Source organism: Anomaloglossus baeobatrachus, chromosome 7 (genome assembly GCF_048569485.1).
Source record: "Anomaloglossus baeobatrachus isolate aAnoBae1 chromosome 7, aAnoBae1.hap1, whole genome shotgun sequence".
NCBI classification, from domain to species: domain Eukaryota; kingdom Metazoa; phylum Chordata; class Amphibia; order Anura; family Aromobatidae; genus Anomaloglossus; species Anomaloglossus baeobatrachus.
The window spans coordinates 9582986-9601990 of NC_134359.1; the positions used below are offsets into that span (position 1 = coordinate 9582986).

A 19005-nucleotide genomic window follows, 5' to 3' on the forward strand; every position below is an offset into this window, starting at 1 on the left:
AACACTACCAAAACACTACCAAAACACAACCAAAACACAACCAAAACACAACCAAAACACTACCAAAACACTACCAAAACACTACCAAAACACTACCAAAACACTACCAAAACACGACCAAAACACAACCAAAACACAACCAAAACACAACCAAAACACAACCAAAACACAACCAAAACACAACCAAAACACGAGCCAAACACGAGCCAAACACGAGCCAAACACGACCAAAACACGACCAAAACACGACCAAAACACGAGCAAAACACGACCAAAACACGACCAAAACACGACCAAAACACGAGCCAAACACGAGCCAAACACGAGCCAAACACGAGCCAAACACGAGCAAAACACGAGCAAAACACGAGCCAAACACGAGCCAAACACGAGCCAAACACGAGCCAAACACGAGCCAAACACGAGCAAAACACGAGCAAAACACGACTCAAACACGAGCAAAACACGAGCCAAACACGACCAAAACACGAGCAAAACACGAGCAAAACACGAGCAAAACACGAGCAAAACACGAGCAAAACACGAGCCAAACACGAGCCAAACACGAGCAAAACACGAGCAAAACACGAGCAAAACACGAGCAAAACACGAGCAAAACACGAGCAAAACACGAGCCAAACACGAGCAAAACACGAGCCAAACATGAGCCAAACACGAGCCAAACACGAGCCAAACACGAGCAAAACACGAGCAAAACACGAGCAAAACACGAGCAAAATACGACCAAAACACGAGGAAAGCACAAAACATCACCAGGACCGACATCTACAGCGATGGCTACAATTTATATCATTAGTGGTCATATTGTAACAATTCAGCATATAGCGACTGATACTGGAAACAAAAGTGTCCCCAAAAAGTGACCCCCCCTGAACGTGCGGCCGGGGGTTATTGTTACACTCACAATATAAATCATTTATTGTTATGTTTATAAGGAAAGAATAAAATTAGATAAGACCAGGCTATCTGTAAATAAAAATAAATATTTTTCTATGGGTTGAAAATGGTTTAAATAAATAAATATATTTATTTATTTAAAAAGGAAAAATAAAAAAGCTAATAAAACTCTTGTGTCCCCTCTGTCTCCTCTTCTACACTCGGCCTCCTCTCCTACATTCGGCCTCCTCTTCTACACTCGGGTCTCCTCTTCTACACTCGGGTCTCCTCTTCTACACTCGGGTCTCCTCTTCTACACTCGGGTCTCCTCTTCTACACTCGGGTCTCCTCTTCTACACTCGGGTCTCCTCTTCTACACTCGGGTCTCCTCTTCTACACTCGGGTCTCCTCTTCTACACTCGGGTCTCCTCTTCTACACTCGGGTCTCCTCTTCTACACTCGGGTCTCCTCTTCTACACTCGGGTCTCCTCTTCTACACTCGGGTCTCCTCTTCTACACTCGGGTCTCCTCTTCTACACTCGGCCTCCTCTCCTACACTCGGGTCTCCTCTTCTACACTCGGGTCTCCTCTTCTACACTCGGGACTCCTCTTCTACACTCGGGTCTCCTCTTCTACACTCGGGTCTCCTCTTCTACACTCGGCCTCCTCTCCTACACTCGGGTCTCCTCTCCTACACTCGGGTCTCCTCTCCTACACTCGGGTCTCCTCTTCTACACTCGGGTCTCCTCTTCTACACTCGGGTCTCCTCTTCTACACTCGGGTCTCCTCTCCTACACTCGGGTCTCCTCTCCTACACTCGGGTCTCCTCTTCTACACTCGGCCTCCTCTTCTACACTCGGCCTCCTCTCCTACACTCGGGTCTCCTCTCCTACACTCGGGTCTCCTCTCCTACACTCGGGTCTCCTCTTCTACACTCGGGCCTCCTCTCCTACACTCGGGTCTCCTCTCCTACACTCGGGTCTCCTCTCCTACACTCGGGTCTCCTCTCCTACACTCGGGTCTCCTCTCCTACACTCGGGTCTCCTCTCCTACACTCGGGTCTCCTCTCCTACACTCGGGTCTCCTCTTCTACACTCGGGTCTCCTCTTCTACACTCGGGTCTCCTCTTCTACACTCGGGTCTCCTCTTCTACACTCGGGTCTCCTCTTCTACACTCGGCCTCCTCTTCTACACTCGGCCTCCTCTTCTACACTCGATCTCCACTCTTCTGCTCCTGAAAACTTCTATTCTTCTTCCAGGCTCCTCTCTTCTCTGTCCCTTTCACCCTCCTCCGTCACCTCTCTGTCTCTTACAGATGCCTGTGTCCTCCTCCTCCACAATCCTGTGTCCTCCTCCGGATCCCTCTGTCCTCCTTCTCCAGACCCCTCTGTTCTAATCCACACTCCTCTGTCCTCCTCTAGATCCCTCTGTCCTCTGCCAGACTCCTCTATCCTCCACGAGCAAAATACGACCAAAACACGAGGAAAGCACAAAACATCACCAGGAGCGACATCTACAGCGATGGCTACAATTTATATCATTAGTGGTCATATTGTAACGATTCAGCATATAGCGACTGATACTGGAAACAAAAGTGTCCCCAAAAAGTGACCCCCCCTGAACGTGCGGCCGGGGGTTATTGTTACACTCACAATATAAATCATTTATTGTTATGTTTATAAGGAAAGAATAAAATTAGATAAGACCAGGCTATCTGTAAATAAAAATAAATATTTTTCTATGGGTTGAAAATGGTTTAAATAAATAAATATATTTATTTATTTAAAAAGGAAAAATAAAAAAGCTAATAAAACTCTTGTGTCCCCTCTGTCTCCTCTTCTACACTCGGCCTCCTCTCCTACATTCGGCCTCCTCTCCTACATTCGGCCTCCTCTCCCACACTCGGGTCTCCTCTTCTACACTCGGGTCTCCTCTTCTACACTCGGGTCTCCTCTTCTACACTCGGGTCTCCTCTTCTACACTCGGCCTCCTCTCCCACACTCGGGTCTCCTCTTCTACACTCGGGTCTCCTCTTCTACACTCGGGTCTCCTCTTCTACACTCGGGTCTCCTCTTCTACACTCGGGTCTCCTCTTCTACACTCGGGTCTCCTCTTCTACACTCGGCCTCCTCTCCTACACTCGGCCTCCTCTCCTACACTCGGGTCTCCTCTCCTACACTCGGGTCTCCTCTTCTACACTCGGCCTCCTCTCCTACACTCGGCCTCCTCTCCTACACTCGGGTCTCCTCTCCTACACTCGGGTCTCCTCTCCTACACTCGGGTCTCCTCTTCTACACTCGGGTCTCCTCTTCTACACTCGGGTCTCCTCTTCTACACTCGGGTCTCCTCTTCTACACTCGGGTCTCCTCTTCTACACTCGGGTCTCCTCTTCTACACTCGGGTCTCCTCTTCTACACTCGGGTCTCCTCTTCTACACTCGGGTCTCCTCTTCTACACTCGGGTCTCCTCTTCTACACTCGGCCTCCTCTCCTACACTCGGCCTCCTCTCCTACACTCGGGTCTCCTCTCCTACACTCGGGTCTCCTCTCCTACACTCGGGTCTCCTCTCCTACACTCGGGTCTCCTCTTCTACACTCGGGTCTCCTCTTCTACACTCGGGTCTCCTCTTCTACACTCGGGTCTCCTCTTCTACACTCGGCCTCCTCTCCTACACTCGGGTCTCCTCTCCTACACTCGGGTCTCCTCTCCTACACTCGGGTCTCCTCTCCTACACTCGGGTTTCCTCTCCTACACTCGGGTCTCCTCTTCTACACTCGGCCTCCTCTCCTACACTCGGCCTCCTCTCCTACACTCGGGTCTCCTCTCCTACACTCGGGTCTCCTCTCCTACACTCGGGTCTCCTCTTCTACACTCGGGTCTCCTCTTCTACACTCGGGTCTCCTCTTCTACACTCGGCCTCCTCTTCTACACTCGGCCTCCTCTTCTACACTCGATCTCCACTCTTCTGCTCCTGAAAACTTCTATTCTTCTTCCAGGCTCCTCTCTTCTCTGTCCCTTTCACCCTCCTCCGTCACCTCTCTGTCTCTTACAGATGCCTGTGTCCTCCTCCTCCACAATCCTCTGTCCTCCTCCAGGCCCCTCTGTCCTCCTCCAGGCCCCTCTATCCTCCTCCAGGCCCCTCTGTCCTCCTCTAGGCCCCTCTGTCTTATCTGGCAGATGTGTATCCCGAGAACATGTCGGATTCTTTATTGCCCTGACACCGTCTGTTGGGAAGATAAAATCTTTGCTGTAATTTCTATGCAGATGTTACTTTGTTACCAGGTGAAATCCCAGGGGATCAGGGATCTTACAGAGGAGGACACCAGTGTGATCGCAGATCAGGGATCATACAGAGGAGGATACCAGTGTGATCGCAGATCAGGAATCATACAGAGGAGGATACCAGTGTGATCGCAGATCAGGAATCATACAGAGGAGGACACCAGTGTGATCGCAGATCAGGGATCATACAGAGGAGGACACCAGTGTGATCGCAGATCAGGGATCATATAGAGGAGGACACCAGTGTGATCGCAGATCAGGAATCATACAGAGGAGGATACCAGTGTGATCACAGATCAGGGATCATACAGAGGAGGACACCAGTGTGATCGCAGATCAGGGATCATACAGAGGAGGGCACCAGTGTGATCGCAGATCAGGAATCATACAGAGGAGGATACCAGTGTGATCACAGATCAGGGATCATACAGAGGAGGACACCAGTGTGATCGCAGATCAGGGATCATACAGAGGAGGGCACCAGTGTGATCGCAGATCAGGGATCATACAGAGGACACCAGTGTGATCGCAGATCAGGAATCATACAGAGGAGGATACCAGTGTGATCACAGATCAGGGATCATACAGAGGAGGACACCAGTGTGATCACAGATCAGGGATCATACAGAGGAGGGCACCAGTGTGATCGCAGATCAGGAATCATACAGAGGAGGACACCAGTGTGATCGCAGATCAGGGATCATACAGAGGAGGACACCAGTGTGATCACAGATCAGGGATCATATAGAGGAGGACACCAGTGTGATCGCAGATCAGGGATCTTACAGAGGAGGACACCAGTGTGATCGCAGATCAGGGATCATACAGAGGAGGACACCAGTGTGATCGCAGATCAGGGATCATACAGAGGAGGACACCAGTGTGATCGCAGATCAGGGATCATACAGAGGAGGACACCAGTGTGATCGCAGATCAGGGATCATACAGAGGAGGACACCAGTGTGATCGCAGATCAGGGATCATACAGAGGAGGACACCAGTGTGATCGCAGATCAGGGATCATATAGAGGAGGACACCAGTGTGATCGCAGATCAGGGATCATACAGAGGAGGACACCAGTGTGATCGCAGATCAGGAATCATACAGAGGAGGACACCAGTGTGATCGCAGATCAGGGATCATACAGAGGAGGACACCAGTGTGATCGCAGATCAGGGATCATACAGAGGAGGACACCAGTGTGATCGCAGATCAGGGATCATACAGAGGAGGACACCAGTGTGATCACAGATCAGGGATCATACAGAGGAGGACACCAGTGTGATCGCAGATCAGGGATCACATAGAGGAGAACACCAGTGTGATCAGGGATCATACAGAGGACACCAGTGTGATCGAAGATCAGGGATCATAGAGAGGAGGACACCAGTGTGGTTGCAGATCAGGGATCATACAGAGGACACCAGTGTGATCGCAGATCAGGGATCATATAGAGGAGGACACCAGTGTGATCGCAGATCAGGGATCTTACAGAGGAGGACACCAGTGTGATCGCAGATCAGGAATCATACAGAGGAGGACACCAGTGTGATCGCAGATCAGGGATCATACAGAGGAGGACACCAGTGTGATCGCAGATCAGGGATCTTACAAAGGAGGACACCAGTGTGATCGCAGATCAGGGATCATACAGAGGAGGACACCAGTGTGATCGCAGATCAGGGATCATACAGAGGAGGACACCAGTGTGATCGCAGATCAGGGATCATACAGAGGAGGACACCAGTGTGATCGCAGATCAGGGATCATACAGAGGAGGATACCAGTGTGATCGCAGATCAGGGATCATACAGAGGAGGACACCAGTGTGATCGCAGATCAGGGATCATACAGAGGAGGACACCAGTGTGATCGCAGATCAGGGATCATACAGAGGAGGACACCAGTGTGATCGCAGATCAGGAATCATACAGAGGAGGACACCAGTGTGATCGCAGATCAGGGATCATACAGAGGAGGGCACCAGTGTGATCGCAGATCAGGAATCATACAGAGGAGGATACCAGTGTGATCGCAGATCAGGGATCATACAGAGGAGGACACCAGTGTGATCGCAGATCAGGGATCATACAGAGGAGGACACCAGTGTGATCGCAGATCAGGAATCATACAGAGGAGGACACCAGTGTGATCGCAGATCAGGGATCATACAGAGGAGGACACCAGTGTGATCGCAGATCAGGGATCATACAGAGGAGGACACCAGTGTGATCGCAGATCAGGGATCATACAGAGGAGGACACCAGTGTGATCGCAGATCAGGGATCATACAGAGGAGGACACCAGTGTGATCGCAGATCAGGGATCATACAGAGGAGGACACCAGTGTGATCGCAGATCAGGGATCTTACAGAGGAGGACACCAGTGTGATCGCAGATCAGGGATCATACAGAGGAGGACACCAGTGTGATCGCAGATCAGGAATCATACAGAGGAGGACACCAGTGTGATCGCAGATCAGGGATCATACAGAGGAGGACACCAGTGTGATCGCAGATCAGGGATCATACAGAGGAGGACACCAGTGTGATCGCAGATCAGGGATCATACAGAGGACACCAGTGTGATCGCAGATCAGGAATCATACAGAGGAGGACACCAGTGTGATCGCAGATCAGGGATCATATAGAGGAGGACACCAGTGTGATCACAGATCAGGGATCTTACAGAGGAGGACACCAGTGTGATCGCAGATCAGGGATCACATAGAGGAGGACACCAGTGTGATTGCAGATCAGGGATCATACAGAGGAGGACACCAGTGTGATCACAGAGGAGGACACCAGTGTGATCGCAGATCAGGGATCATACAGAGGAGGACACCAGTGTGATCGCAGATCAGGAATCATACAGAGGAGGACACCAGTGTGATCGCAGATCAGGGATCATACAGAGGAGGACACCAGTGTGATCGCAGATCAGGGATCATACAGAGGAGGACACCAGTGTGATCGCAGATCAGGGATCTTACAGAGGAGGACACCAGTGTGATCGCAGATCAGGGATCATACAGAGGAGGACACCAGTGTGATCGCAGATCAGGGATAATACAGAGGAGGACACCAGTGTGATCGCAGATCAGGGATCATATAGAGGAGGACACCAGTGTGATCACAGATCAGGGATCTTACAGAGGAGGACACCAGTGTGATCGCAGATCAGGGATCATATAGAGGAGGACACCAGTGTGATCGCAGATCAGGGATCATACAGAGGAGGACACCAGTGTGATCGCAGATCAGGGATCATACAGAGGAGGACACCAGTGTGATCGCAGATCAGGGATCATATAGAGGAGGACACCAGTGTGATCACAGATCAGGGATCTTACAGAGGATACCAGTGTGATCGCAGATCAGGGATCATACAGAGGAGGACACCAGTGTGATCGCAGATCAGGGATCATACAGAGGAGGACACCAGTGTGATCGCAGATCAGGGATCATACAGAGGAGGACACCAGTGTGATCGCAGATCAGGGATCATACAGAGGAGGACACCAGTGTGATCGCAGATCAGGGATCATACAGAGGAGGACACCAGTGTGATCACAGATCAGGGATCATACAGAGGAGGACACCAGTGTGATCGCAGATCAGGGATCTTACAGAGGAGGACACCAGTGTGATCGCAGATCAGGGATCATACAGAGGAGGACACCAGTGTGATCGCAGATCAGGGATCTTACAGAGGAGGACACCAGTGTGATCGCAGATCAGGGATCATACAGAGGAGGACACCAGTGTGATCGCAGATCAGGGATCATACAGAGGAGGACACCAGTGTGATCGCAGATCAGGGATCATACAGAGGAGGACACCCGTGTGATCGCAGATCAGGGATCATACAGAGGAGGACACCAGTGTGATCGCAGATCAGGGATCATACAGAGGAGGACACCAGTGTGATCGCAGATCAGGGATCATACAGAGGAGGACACCAGTGTGATCGCAGATCAGGGATCATACAGAGGAGGACACCAGTGTGATCGCAGATCAGGGATCATACAGAGGAGGACACCAGTGTGATCGCAGATCAGGGATCATACAGAGGAGGACACCAGTGTGATCGCAGATCAGGGATCTTACAGAGGAGGACACCAGTGTGATCGCAGATCAGGGATCATACAGAGGAGGACACCAGTGTGATCGCAGATCAGGGATCATATAGAGGAGGACACCAGTGTGATCGCAGATCAGGGATCATACAGAGGAGGACACCAGTGTGATCGCAGATCAGGGATCATACAGAGGAGGACACCAGTGTGATCGCAGATCAGGGATCATACAGAGGAGGACACCAGTGTGATCGCAGATCAGGGATCATACAGAGGAGGACACCAGTGTGATCGCAGATCAGGGATCTTACAGAGGACACCAGTGTGATCGCAGATCAGGGATCATACAGAGGAGGACACCAGTGTGATCGCAGATCAGGGATCATATAGAGGAGGACACCAGTGTGATCGCAGATCAGGGATCATACAGAGGAGGACACCAGTGTGATCGCAGATCAGGGATCATACAGAGGAGGACACCAGTGTGATCGCAGATCAGGGATCATACAGAGGAGGACACCAGTGTGATCGCAGATCAGGGATCATACAGAGGAGGACACCAGTGTGATCGCAGATCAGGGATCATACAGAGGACACCAGTGTGATCGCAGATCAGGAATCATACAGAGGAGGACACCAGTGTGATCGCAGATCAGGGATCATACAGAGGAGGACACCAGTGTGATCGCAGATCAGGGATCTTACAGAGGACACCAGTGTGATCGCAGATCAGGAATCATACAGAGGAGGATACCAGTGTGATCGCAGATCAGGGATCATATAGAGGAGGACACCAGTGTGATCGCAGATCAGGGATCATACAGAGGAGGACACCAGTGTGATCGCAGATCAGGGATCATACAGAGGAGGACACCAGTGTGATCGCAGATCAGGGATCATACAGAGGAGGACACCAGTGTGATCGCAGATCAGGAATCATACAGAGGAGGACACCAGTGTGATCGCAGATCAGGGATCATACAGAGGAGGACACCAGTGTGATCGCAGATCAGGGATCATACAGAGGAGGACACCAGTGTGATCGCAGATCAGGGATCATACAGAGGAGGACACCAGTGTGATCGCAGATCAGGAATCATACAGAGGAGGACACCAGTGTGATCGCAGATCAGGGATCATACAGAGGAGGACACCAGTGTGATCGCAGATCAGGGATCATACAGAGGACACCAGTGTGATCGCAGATCAGGGATCATACAGAGGAGGACACCAGTGTGATCGCAGATCAGGGATCATACAGAGGAGGACACCAGTGTGATCGCAGATCAGGGATCATACAGAGGAGGACACCAGTGTGATCGCAGATCAGGGATCATATAGAGGAGGACACCAGTGTGATCGCAGATCAGGGATCTTACAGAGGAGGACACCAGTGTGATCGCAGATCAGGGATCATACAGAGGAGGACACCAGTGTGATCGCAGATCAGGGATCATACAGAGGAGGACACCAGTGTGATCGCAGATCAGGGATCATACAGAGGAGGACACCAGTGTGATCGCAGATCAGGGATCATACAGAGGAGGACACCAGTTTGATCGCAGATCAGGGATCATATAGAGGAGGACACCAGTGTGATCGCAGATCAGGGATCATACAGAGGAGGACACCAGTGTGATCGCAGATCAGGGATCATACAGAGGAGGACACCAGTGTGATCGCAGATCAGGGATCATATAGAGGAGGACACCAGTGTGATCGCAGATCAGGGATCTTACAGAGGAGGACACCAGTGTGATCGCAGATCAGGGATCATACAGAGGAGGACACCAGTGTGATCGCAGATCAGGGATCATACAGAGGAGGACACCAGTGTGATCGCAGATCAGGGATCATACAGAGGAGGACACCAGTGTGATCGCAGATCAGGGATCATACAGAGGAGGACACCAGTGTGATCGCAGATCAGGGATCATATAGAGGAGGACACCAGTGTGATCGCAGATCAGGGATCATACAGAGGAGGACACCAGTGTGATCGCAGATCAGGGATCATACAGAGGAGGACACCAGTGTGATCGCAGATCAGGGATCATACAGAGGAGGACACCAGTGTGATCGCAGATCAGGGATCATACAGAGGAGGACACCAGTGTGATCGCAGATCAGGGATCATACAGAGGAGGATACCAGTGTGATCGCAGATCAGGGATCATACAGAGGAGGATACCAGTGTGATCGCAGATCAGGGATCATACAGAGGAGGATACCAGTGTGATCGCAGATCAGGGATCATATAGAGGAGGACACCAGTGTGATCGCAGATCAGGGATCATACAGAGGAGGATACCAGTGTGATCGCAGATCAGGGATCATACAGAGGAGGACACCAGTGTGATCGCAGATCAGGGATCATACAGAGGAGGACACCAGTGTGATCGCAGATCAGGGATCATACAGAGGAGGACACCAGTGTGATCGCAGATCAGGGATCATACAGAGGACACCAGTGTGATCGCAGATCAGGAATCATACAGAGGAGGACACCAGTGTGATCGCAGATCAGGGATCATACAGAGGAGGACACCAGTGTGATCGCAGATCAGGGATCATACAGAGGAGGACACCAGTGTGATCGCAGATCAGGGATCATACAGAGGAGGACACCAGTGTGATCGCAGATCAGGGATCATACAGAGGACACCAGTGTGATCGCAGATCAGGAATCATACAGAGGAGGACACCAGTGTGATCGCAGATCAGGGATCATATAGAGGAGGACACCAGTGTGATCGCAGATCAGGGATCATACAGAGGAGGACACCAGTGTGATCGCAGATCAGGGATCTTACAGAGGAGGACACCAGTGTGATCGCAGATCAGGGATCTTACAGAGGAGGACACCAGTGTGATCGCAGATCAGGGATCATACGCGGCCTCACTATACAATATACTCTTATAGGATGGAAAATAAAAAGTTACATTGCCTCTTGTGACATTGCAGGAGTCTATGTGGGCCATGTCTATAGAGCGGCCGCTGTGTGAACGCTCCGGACTTCCCGCCTCCATCCTGTAGGAACCGGCCTCATTAATGTGGGCTCTCCGTGATGCGGAGGAGACAGGGCCTGCGATGTGGGGGCGCAGCGAGGATCGGCGTCTGGCTCCCGGAATCCCTGCACTCTGCCAGAGCCAATTATAGAAATTCTCACAGCTGCAAAACCTCGGAAAAATAAATAGTGTCACCCGGTGTCCAACTCCATTCAAGGAGAAAACGTTCAAGGCTGGAAACATGGACGACCCCTCGTAGATAGTGATGAAATGTTGGAAACGCGCGGCCAATAGAAGGATCGGCTCTTGCTGCAGATTTTGTAAGATCACGACGAGGCCAAAAACAGAGAAAGTTTTATGCAAACTCTGAAGTCTCGATACAAACATTCCCTGGTCACGTCTCTACACTGCGCCCTATGGGGCCGAGCGCACGATGCCGGCCTCCCCCTGGTGATACCGACCCGCGGCCTCCAGAACCAGGCACAGCACCAATCATCCGGTCAGGAGGACCCGGCCTGGGCTGCAACAAACAGGTGAAAAGAATGGACACTGTAATGCTCCATATCCCCTGCGGGGGCGCTGCAGAGAAATGTAACTACAGCCGATTGCTGGGGATCTCCGGAGGATCAGCGGATTCCAGAGCGGATTCCAGAGCAGATTCTCACCAGTAGGGAACCTCATAATGGGGGAACCTCAAGGTGTTGTGTCATTTACCCAACAAGTGCCACTATGCCTTTATTGAAGCATTTTGATAGGTTAGGGCTGGTGGTCCTTTAAATGGGACCCCTCTAATCTGTTCACGATTGGCCATGCACTATAATATCTGCCATGAGATTTCAGGTTTCCCCTCCAGTAACTGATCGCTGGAGGTTTCCGAAGAGCAACATGCGGCAATCCCGCGATTATAGGGGCCGACCGCCATACATAGAGGGTGGTCACCATATTAAAGGGGGTCACCCACTATAAAATGTATGTGCTGACCACCGATGCCAAGAACGGGGGGACCTGTGCCAGGGTTTCCAGCAGAGAGGTGGGCTGTGGACCCTACTGGGCATTGTGGCGGATAATTGGCTATTTCCTATAGCGTATATATAGTATACGTGCACCAGACCTGACTGGCGGCTCATGTATATATAGTCTACGTGCACCGGACCTGACTGGCGGCTTGTATATATAGTATATATGCACCGGACCTGACTGGCGGCTCGTATATATAGTATACATGCACTGGACCTGACTGGCGGCTCGAATATGTAGTATACGTGCACCGGACCTGACTGGCGGCTCGTATATATAGTATAGGTGCACCGGACCTGACTGGCGGCTCGTATATATAGTATAGGTGCACCGGACCTGACTGGCGGCTCGTATATATAGTATACGTGCACCGGACCTGACTGGCGGCTCGTATATATAGTATACATGCACCGGACCTGACTGGCGGCTTGTATATATAGTATACGTGCACCGGACCTGACTGGCGGCTCATATATATAGTATACATGCACCGGACCTGACTGGCGGCTCGTATATATAGTATACATGCACTGGACCCGACTGGCGGCTCGTATATATAGTATAGGTGCACCGGACCTGACTGGCGGCTCGTATATATAGTATAGGTGCACCGGACCTGACTGGCGGCTCATATATATAGTATACGTGCACCGGATCTGACTGGCGGCTCGTATATATAGTATACATGCACTGGACCCGACTGGCGGCTCGTATATATAGTATAGGTGCACCGGACCTGACTGGCGGCTCGTATATATAGTATAGGTGCACCGGACCTGACTGGCGGCTCGTATATATAGTATAGGTGCACCGGACCTGACTGGCTGCTCATATATATAGTATACGTGCATCGGACCTGACTGGCGGCTCATATATATAGTATACATGCACCGGACCTGACTGGCGGCTCGTATATATAGTATACATGCACTGGACCCGACTGGCGGCTCGTATATATAGTATACGTGCACCGGACCTGACTGGCGGCTCGTATATATAGTATACGTGCACCGGACCTGACTGGCTGCTCATATATATAGTATACGTGCACCGGACCTGACTGGCGGCTCGTATATATAGTATACGTGCACCGGACCTGACTAGCGGCTCGTATATATAGTATACGTGCACCGGACCTGACTGGCGGCTCATATATATAATATACGTGCACCGGACCTGACTGGCGGCTCATATATATAGTATAGGTGCACCGGACCTGACTGGCGGCTTGTATATATAGTATACGTGCACCGGACCTGACTGGCGGCTCGTATATATAGTATAGGTGCACCGGACCTGACTGGCGGCTTGTATATATAGTATACGTGCACCGGACCTGACTGGCGGCTCATATATATAGTATACATGCACTGGACCCGACTGGCGGCTCGTATATATAGTATAGGTGCACCGGACCTGACTGGCGGCTCGTATATATAGTATACGTGCACCGGACCTGACTGGCGGCTCGTATATATAGTATACGTGCACTGGACCCGACTGGCGGCTCGTATATATAGTATACGTGCACCGGACCTGACTGGCGGCTCATATATATAATATACGTGCACCGGACCTGACTGGCGGCTCGTATATATAGTATAGGTGCACCGGACCTGACTGGCGGCTCGTATATATAGTATAGGTGCACCGGACCTGACTGGCGGCTTGTATATATAGTATACGTGCACCGGACCTGACTGGCGGCTCGTATATATAGTATACGTGCACCGGACCTGACTGGCGGCTTGTATATATAGTATACATGCACCGGACCTGACTGGCGGCTCATATATATAATATACGTGCACCGGACCTGACTGGCGGCTCGTATATATAGTATACGTGCACCGGACCTGACTGGCGGTTCGTATATATAGTATAGGTGCACCGGACCTGACTGGCGGCTCGTATATATAGTATAGGTGCACCGGACCTGACTGGCGGCTCGTATATATAGTATACATGCACCGGACCTGACTGGCGGCTCGTATATATAGTATACGTGCACCGGACCTGACTGGCGGCTCGTATATATAGTATACGTGCACCGGACCTGACTGGCGGCTCGTATATATAGTATACGTGCACCGGACCTGACTGGCCGCTCGTATATATAGTATACGTGCACCGGACCTGACTGGCGGCTCGTATATATAGTATACATGCACCGGACCTGACTGGCGGCTTGTACATATAGTATACGTGCACCGGACCTGACTGGCGGCTCGTATATATAGTATACGTGCACCGGACCTGACTGGCGGCTCGTATATATAGTATACGTGCACCGGATCTGACTGGCGGCTTGTATATATAGTATAGGTGCACCGGACCTGACTGGCGGCTTGTATATATAGTATACGTGCACCGGACCTGACTGGCTGCTCATATATATAGTATACGTGCATCGGACCTGACTGGCGGCTCGTATATATAGTATACGTGCACCGGACCTGACTGGCGGCTCATATATATAGTATAGGTGCACCGGACCTGACTGGCGGCTCATATATATAGTATACGTGCACCGGACCTGACTGGCGGCTCGTATATATAGTATACGTGCACCGGACCTGACTGGCGGCTGGTATATATAGTATACGTGCACCGGACCTGACTGGCGGCTCGTATATATAGTATAGGTGCACCGGACCTGACTGGCGGCTCGTATATATAGTATACGTGCACCGGACCTGACTGGCGGCTCGTATATATAGTATAGGTGCACCGGACCTGACTGGCGGCTCGTATATATAGTATAGGTGCACCGGACCTGACTGGCGGCTCGTATATATAGTATAGGTGCACCGGACCTGACTGGCGGCTCGTATATATAGTATACGTGCACCGGACCTGACTGGCGGCTCGTATATATAGTATAGGTGCACCGGACCTGACTGGCGGCTCGTATATATAGTATAGGTGCACCGGACCTGACTGGCGGCTCGTATATATAGTATACGTGCACCGGACCTGACTGGCGGCTCGTATATATAATATACGTGCATCGGACCTGACTGGCGGCTCGTATATATAGTATAGGTGCACCGGACCTGACTGGCGGCTCGTATATATAGTATACGTGCACCGGACCTGACTGGCGGCTTGTATATATAGTATAGGTGCACCGGACCTGACTGGCGGCTCGTATATATAGTATACGTGCACCGGACCTGACTGGCGGCTCGTGTATATAGTATAGGTGCACCGGACCTGACTGGCGGCTCGGAGGCTGATACACAAGGTGACGATGATGATGATGGGACGTTATGTCGTGTGAATGAGCCCTTTGTACCTCAGGCGCCCTCCTCCCATGTTAGGGGCGAGGATCGCAGATCCTGGCACATTGTGACGACACCCCAGCATTTTCAGGGCTTAGGGGAACATTTCACTTCATTCAGTGTTTGACAGACGCGGATTAAGACGGAGGTCACTGAGTAAATGTGATCCGCGAGCGCCAGATGTGTAATGGGAGATTCCCCTCTGCTGCCAAATCTCCGCATTTAACTGTTTAATGGACACATTCAGGAGAGCTGCGCTGCATCATTGGGGAATAAAGCCCCCGACACTTCATATTCTCAGCTGCTGTCAGTGAATCGAAACAATTACTATTATTATTATTATTATATTTTAATATTAAGGTCAATATTTGATCATTGTCCCTGAGTTCTTCCCCTACCTTCAGCCGGGCTCAGCCCCCGGGCGGCGGAGATCATGGACAGGGTGGGGCTCCCGTGGACGGACCGCAGGTAATGCTCCATGTGCGGGCTCACATAATGATGGCTGTGACTGAGGTCTGTGGTCGTGCCCACCGGGTGTGGAGACAAGCGGATGAGAGAGATGTCAGAGATGACCGGACTGCCACTGAGGCCCGGAGGACTGCAGAGAAAGACAAAAGAACCAAACCATGGATTATTCACAAGAACATGCCCAGGTTATAGTAAATGCATATATATTTATATACACGAGATGCTCAGGTTATACTGGCCGTACAAATATAATTATATACACGAGATGCTCAGGTTATACCGGCTGTACATATATAATTATATACACGAGATGCCCAGGTTATACCGGCTGTACATATATAATTATATACAGGAGATGCCCAGGTTATACCGGCCGTACATATATAATTATATACAGGAGATACCCAGGTTATACCGGCCGTACATATATAATTATAAACAAGAGATGCCCAGGTTATACCGGCTGTACATATATAATTATATACAGGAGATGTCCAGGTTATACCAGCTGTACATATATAATTATATACAGGAGATGCCCAGGTTATACCGGCTGTACATATATATAATTATATACAGGAGATGCCCAGGTTATACCGGCCGTACATATATAATTATATACAGGAGATGCCCAGGTTATACCAGCTGTACATATATCATTATATACAGGAGATGTCCAGGTTATACCAGCTGTACATATATAATTATATACAGGAGATGCCCAGGTTATACCGGCTGTACATATATAATTATATACAGGAGATGCCCAGGTTATACCAGCTGTACATATATCATTATATACAGGAGATGTCCAGGTTATACCAGCTGTACATATATAATTATATACAGGAGATGCCCGGGTTATACCGGCTGTACATATATAATTATATACAGGAGATGCCCAGGTTATACCGGCTGTACATATATAATTATATACAGGAGATGCCCAGGTTATACCGGCTGTACATATATAATTATATACAGGAGATGTCCAGGTTATACCGGCTGTACATATATAATTATATACAGGAGATGCCCAGGTTATACCGGCTGTACATATATAATTATATACAGGAGATGTCCAGGTTATACCAGCTGTACATATATAATTATATACAGGAGATGCCCGGGTTATACCGGCTGTACATATATAATTATATACAGGAGATGCCCAGGTTATACCGGCTGTACATATATAATTATATACAGGAGATGCCCAGGTTATACCGGCTGTACATATATAATTATATACAGGAGATGCCCGGGTTATACCAGCTGTACATATATAATTATATACAGGAGATGTCCAGGTTATACCGGCTGTACATATATAATTATATACAGGAGATGCCCGGGTTATACCAGCTGTACATATTTAATTATATACAGGAGATGCCCGGGTTATACCGGCTGTACATATATAATTATATACAGGAGATGTCCAGGTTATACCGGCTGTACATATATAATTATATACAGGAGATGCCCGGGTTATACCGGCTGTACATATATAATTATATACAGGAGATGTCCAGGTTATACCGGCTGTACATATATAATTATATACAGGAGATGCCCAGGTTATACCGGCTGTACATATATAATTATATACAGGAGATGTCCAGGTTATACCGGCTGTACATATATAATTATATACAGGAGATGCCCGGGTTATACCAGCTGTACATATATAATTATATACAGGAGATGCCCAGGTTATACCGGCTGTACATATATAATTATATACAGGAGATGTCCAGGTTATACCGGCTGTACATATATAATTATATACAGGAGATGTCCAGGTTATACCAGCTGTACATATATAATTATATACAGGAGATGCCCGGGTTATACCGGCTGTACATATATAATTATATACAGGAGATGTCCAGGTTATACCAGCTGTACATATATAATTATATACAGGAGATGCCCAGGTTATACCGGCTGTACATATATAATTATATACAGGAGATGCCCGGGTTATACCGGCTGTACATATATAATTATATACAGGAGATGCCCAGGTTATACCGGTTGTACATATATAATTATATACAGGAGATGCCCAGGTTATACCGGCCGTACATATATATTTATATACACGAGATGCTCAGGTTATACCGGCCGTACAAATATAATTATATACACGAGATGCTCAGGTTATACCGGCCGTACAAATATAATTATATACACGAGATGCTCAGGTTATACCGGCTGTACATATATAATTATATACACGAGATGCCCAGGTTATACTGGCTGTACATATATAATTATATACAGGAGATGCCCAGGTTATACCGGCCGTACATATATAATTATAAACAAGAGATGCCCGGGTTATACCGGCTGTACATATATAATTATATACAGGAGATGCCCAGGTTATACCGGCTGTACATATATAATTATATACAGGAGATGTCCAGGTTATACCAGCTGTACATATATAATTATATACAGGAGATGCCCAGGTTATACCAGCTGTACATATATCATTATATACAGGAGATGTCCAGGTTATACCAGCTGTACATATATAATTATATACAGGAGATGCCCGGGTTATACCGGCTGTACATATATAATTATATACAGGAGATGCCCAGGTTATACCGGCTGTACATATATAATTATATACAGGAGATGCCCAGGTTATACCGGCTGTACATATATAATTATATACAGGAGATGTCCAGGTTATACCGGCTGTACATATATAATTATATACAGGAGATGCCCAGGTTATACCGGCTGTACATATATAATTATATACAGGAGATGTCCAGGTTATACCAGCTGTACATATATAATTATATACAGGAGATGTCCGGGTTATACCGGCTGTACATATATAATTATATACAGGAGATGCCCAGGTTATACCGGCTGTACATATATAATTATATACAGGAGATGCCCAGGTTATACCGGCTGTACATATATAATTATATACAGGAGA

General features: G+C 49.1%; 1 protein-coding gene across 1 annotated transcript in view; it reads right to left on the reverse strand.

Moving 5' to 3' along the window:
• The window catches only part of GLI2 (GLI family zinc finger 2), a 244550-nt gene that overhangs the window by 51106 nt on the left and 174439 nt on the right, over positions 1-19005 (reverse strand). Inside the window, exon 4 of the mRNA XM_075317020.1 lies at positions 15968-16167. Within this exon, the coding sequence (XP_075173135.1) occupies positions 15968-16167 (200 nt within the window). The remainder of the gene's footprint in view (positions 1-15967; positions 16168-19005) is intronic.